General features: G+C 43.7%; 1 protein-coding gene across 1 annotated transcript; it reads left to right on the top strand.

Moving 5' to 3' along the window:
- Nucleotides 1–826: 826 nt before the first annotated feature.
- Nucleotides 827–3,657, top strand: LOC132384653 (tubulin alpha-1C chain). The gene is made up of 4 exons (XM_059955978.1): nucleotides 827–984; nucleotides 2,048–2,270; nucleotides 2,354–2,502; nucleotides 2,590–3,657. Exons 1-4 carry the CDS (start codon nucleotides 982–984, stop codon nucleotides 3,562–3,564), a joined length of 1,350 nt encoding a protein of 449 aa, XP_059811961.1. The 5' UTR covers nucleotides 827–981; the 3' UTR covers nucleotides 3,565–3,657.
- The last annotated feature ends 817 nt before the right edge of the window (nucleotides 3,658–4,474 follow it).

Here is a 4,474-nt window from a genome sequence, read left to right on the forward strand (position 1 = left end):
CCTATCATCTGCCAATATGTACGCTTTCCCCTCCCTTCCACCTTCTTATTCTGGCTTCTTTCTCCTTCCTTTCCAGTCTTGATGATGGCTCTTGGCCCAAGACGTCAACTGTTTATTCCCCGCTGACTTGTTGACTCTTCCAGCATTTTGTAAGGAATTGAAGCCATGGGTAGAGTATCATATATGGAGGTACATGTGTGAAGGCACAAGTGGTCAACTTCTGCTCCAAGTTTCTTGTGCTTCTTAAACTGGGAAATTACAACAAAACATTTAGGAAGTTTTCCTGATGGACTCAGTCACCTAAAGTCTGAACGTATGTTTGTTAAACAAAATACCAGGAGCGGAATTATGCCATTCACCCTATGGAGTCTGCTCTGCTATTTTAATGGAAAAATCCATGGCTATTAAACGTTTGTTTTTCATGTTACCACTAATAAATTTACAAAAGCCTAATGGATTAAAAGTGCAAGATGTAAACTAAAAAGGTTAAACTATTTTGAATATTTAGCAGTAAAGAGGATGTAAAACGTATTGTAAATAATCTCATGCTTTTAGCGGAAGTTTTTAGGTAAATTATCTGTTTCTGGGATCTTGGCGCTTAATTGATACTGTAGTGCAGCGGCACCAGCATGCAGAGAGGGGAGCTGCGCCTTTTCCAAAGCTGTTCTTCACAAGATGCCACATTTCCTTTTCGAGTAATTTTTGTTTAAAATGTGATGAGATGACCAATTGCGCCGCGCACCGCCCCGCCGAGAGCGCGCCTGTCAGTCAAGCCTCGTTTGCCCCACCCAAAATCATTGCCCCGCCCACCTATTATGCGACGTCACAATCCCTATTAAAGTAGCCGCACCCGCACGGAAGAAACAGAGATCTCTTACAGCGACTCATTGCGGTCAGTTTGTAAGAGAAGAAGCGGCTTTGTAACAGCCATCAAGTCGACATTTTCTTGAAATTTGAAAGAAGCTTAAAGCACGAAACAATATGGTGAGTTTTTTACATTCGTAATGCAGTGGGAAAATAATTGTAAGCGGCTGACTTTTGGTTTCAATCTTTATAATCGGACCCTCCCTCCTAAGGTTATCTTTACTTAACTAGAATTTGAAATTTCACTTCATTTTTTTTCCCCGTCCTTCTCCCATCCCTTGCCTCGTCTTCTGTTTTTCCCGCCTTTCGGTCGTTAACGGTTACCGTGAAAAAAACGGTTACATTAAAAAAAATTGGTGCCGCCAAGGGGGTGGAGAATGAAGGGGTGGGAGAGAAACTGGGTTTGTGTTGGTTTTAATACAAACTGATTTTTTTTTAAGGGTCTCCGAAAAAGTTGATGCGCCCCTTTTTCCTTGTCGGATGTTAAGATGGTGGCGCGCTGTGACGGTTGCCGTTGGACCGAGCACGAGGCGGCGATTTAGCAGCGCGCTGATTGGCCACGAGGCCAACTGCCGCCGCACTTCAAAAAAAAGCCGTTATGCCCACTAGTCTATTCCCGGCGTTGGTTGACTGGCAATCACTATTTTTTTTGTGATAGTAGTCAATAGCAGCGACCTAATTACTAGTTGTAATCTAGCGTTTGGCTAGTTTTGTTCCGCTTGAAGATGTCCTTATCTGGAGGAGATGATGTAACTAGCAACCGGTCACATGGCTGATGATTTGGCATGATGAGATCATGAGAACTAACCTCGATCTACTGGGAGAAGTTTCTTTTTCGCTCTGTTTAGTCGCATTGGCTCTTTAGATCAAAGGTTTGGTTGCCTAGAACCCTGCAGGGAATTTTCTTTGTGAACCCAGCTCTTAGCTACTCCCACCTCCCCCCAGTTTGCTTCCTTTCTGTCTGCTATTAGCATGCTGCATATTATTAATTCAACTATTGTGACATAGAATTGGCTTGGATTACTTTGTATTTGCAGTTAATCAAGTTTGTTTTTCCCAATAGTGTTTTCTTTGGCTTTTAGTTAACTTGACTTTAATTGGATTTTCCAGTTTTGTTTGGGCCAGCTTCAAATAAAACAATCTGGAATATGCAAGTTAACACTTTTCTCTTATTTCTTAACAGCGTGAGTGTATCAGTATCCACGTTGGCCAGGCTGGTGTCCAGATTGGCAATGCCTGCTGGGAGCTGTACTGCTTGGAACATGGCATCCAGCCTGATGGCCAAATGCCCAGTGACAAGACCATTGGAGGTGGAGATGATTCCTTCAACACTTTCTTCAGTGAGACAGGAGCAGGAAAGCATGTTCCCCGAGCTGTGTTTGTAGACCTGGAACCAACCGTGATAGGTAGGTGCCGCTTGCTTATTCCATCATTCCTATTCATTTAATAATGTGTGACTGAGACTGAAAAAACCTTGCTTCCTCTGCAGATGAGGTTCGTACTGGTACTTACCGCCAGCTCTTCCATCCTGAGCAACTCATTACTGGGAAAGAAGATGCAGCCAATAACTATGCCCGTGGCCATTACACAATTGGCAAGGAGATCATTGACCTGGTTCTGGACAGAATCCGCAAATTGGTAGGTGTTTGTGCTGATGTCTGGAAATGTGCTTGTGCTGGAGTGTATTTGGATGCAAATGACTAAATGTGCCCTTGTCTTCCACAGGCTGACCAATGCACAGGTCTCCAGGGCTTCCTGGTCTTCCACAGCTTCGGTGGTGGCACTGGCTCTGGCTTTACATCCTTGCTGATGGAGCGCCTGTCAGTTGACTATGGCAAGAAATCCAAGCTTGAATTCTCCATCTACCCAGCTCCCCAAGTGTCAACAGCTGTAGTAGAGCCCTACAATTCCATCCTAACCACCCACACCACCCTGGAGCACTCAGATTGTGCTTTCATGGTTGACAATGAAGCCATCTATGACATCTGCCGCAGAAACCTTGACATTGAGCGACCCACTTACACCAATCTGAACCGCCTCATTAGCCAGATAGTGTCCTCCATCACTGCCTCCCTCCGCTTTGATGGTGCCCTGAATGTTGATCTGACAGAGTTCCAGACCAACTTGGTGCCATATCCCCGTATCCACTTCCCATTGGCCACCTATGCCCCAGTTATCTCTGCTGAGAAAGCCTACCATGAGCAGCTGACAGTAGCAGAGATCACCAATGCTTGCTTTGAGCCAGCTAACCAGATGGTTAAATGTGACCCTCGCCATGGCAAGTACATGGCCTGCTGCCTCCTTTATCGTGGTGATGTTGTGCCAAAAGATGTCAATGCAGCCATTGCTACTATCAAAACCAAACGTACCATCCAGTTTGTGGATTGGTGTCCAACTGGTTTCAAGGTTGGCATCAACTACCAGCCTCCCACTGTGGTCCCTGGAGGTGACCTGGCTAAAGTACAGCGTGCTGTGTGCATGCTGAGCAACACCACAGCTGTTGCTGAAGCCTGGGCTCGCCTGGACCATAAGTTTGATCTGATGTATGCCAAGCGTGCCTTTGTTCATTGGTATGTTGGTGAGGGTATGGAGGAAGGAGAATTCTCAGAAGCTCGTGAAGATATGGCTGCCCTGGAGAAGGATTATGAAGAAGTGGGTGCTGACAGTGCTGATGGTGAAGAGGAAGGAGAAGAATATTAGATCCTAGTTATAACTAATGTCATGTTTTGTTTTGTTCTAATTTGTGCCTTTGTTCTGTGAAACCTCCAATAAAAGTTGAAGTTCTGAGCTAAATACTGGTGTAGAATCACTCAATGGAAACACACTTGAGTTTATTTGCTGGCTGTGGGAGGAATCAGGGGTTTGTATGGATGAAAGAATATGGCCTCTATTAAGAGGCATAGAGTAGATGGCCATAAATCTGTATTCCAGGGTAAAAAGTTGAATGGTTTTGGGTGGGGAGTGTACAGTGAAATTACATTAAAGGGTAGATGCCTGAATCTCACTGGGGTAGTGGTAGAACTAGATGGAATAATTCCAAGGGTTTTTGGGTGAGTCGTGCAGGAAGGTGGGATTTATTGTAGGATGTTACTCTGTATAGACATGAGATTTTACTGGAGGGCCTGTTCCTGTGCTGTACTATTTTAATCCATTTAAAGCCAGAACTTAAAACAGGACTATTAAGATGAAAATTGACTACATTGCAGTGTCCAGATGAATTGGTCACCTAAAATCATTTGCTATTAAAACTAAATTGGACTTGAAAGTTACTTAAATGCATCTCTAAACCAAGGATAATCTAGGTTTATGGTTTTTGTTGTAAATACACAAAGTAAGACCATGAAAGTGACCAGTTTCAGATGGACCCTGCTGACAAGGCATTTCCATTATGATTTCAAAATATCCAAGATTTTTTCTATCCTGTTGGTGCAGATGGATGAAGGTAATTGTAGCACTGAGTACACAACTAGAGATTATTCATTACTTAAATTCCCTTGCCTTTCATTCCAATTCTGAATCTTCCATCTTTGCTTAATGAATTTTAACCTGAACTGATTGTTCACCTGCAGCAGCAAACTATTGTTAGGGAATCTGGGGTAGTAAAAGTAAG

The sequence above is a fragment of the Hypanus sabinus genome, chromosome X1, assembly GCF_030144855.1.
Source record: "Hypanus sabinus isolate sHypSab1 chromosome X1, sHypSab1.hap1, whole genome shotgun sequence".
Classification (NCBI taxonomy): domain Eukaryota; kingdom Metazoa; phylum Chordata; class Chondrichthyes; order Myliobatiformes; family Dasyatidae; genus Hypanus; species Hypanus sabinus.

What these genes read in the sequence shown, in the direction of transcription:
- LOC132384653 (XM_059955978.1), top strand. An exon ending in CCTGGAACCAACCGTGATAG is followed by an intron (nt 2,271 to 2,353) that starts GTAGGTGCCGCT and finishes CTTCCTCTGCAG; the next exon opens with ATGAGGTTCGTACTGGTACT. An exon ending in TGGACAGAATCCGCAAATTG is followed by an intron (nt 2,503 to 2,589) that starts GTAGGTGTTTGT and finishes TGTCTTCCACAG; the next exon opens with GCTGACCAATGCACAGGTCT.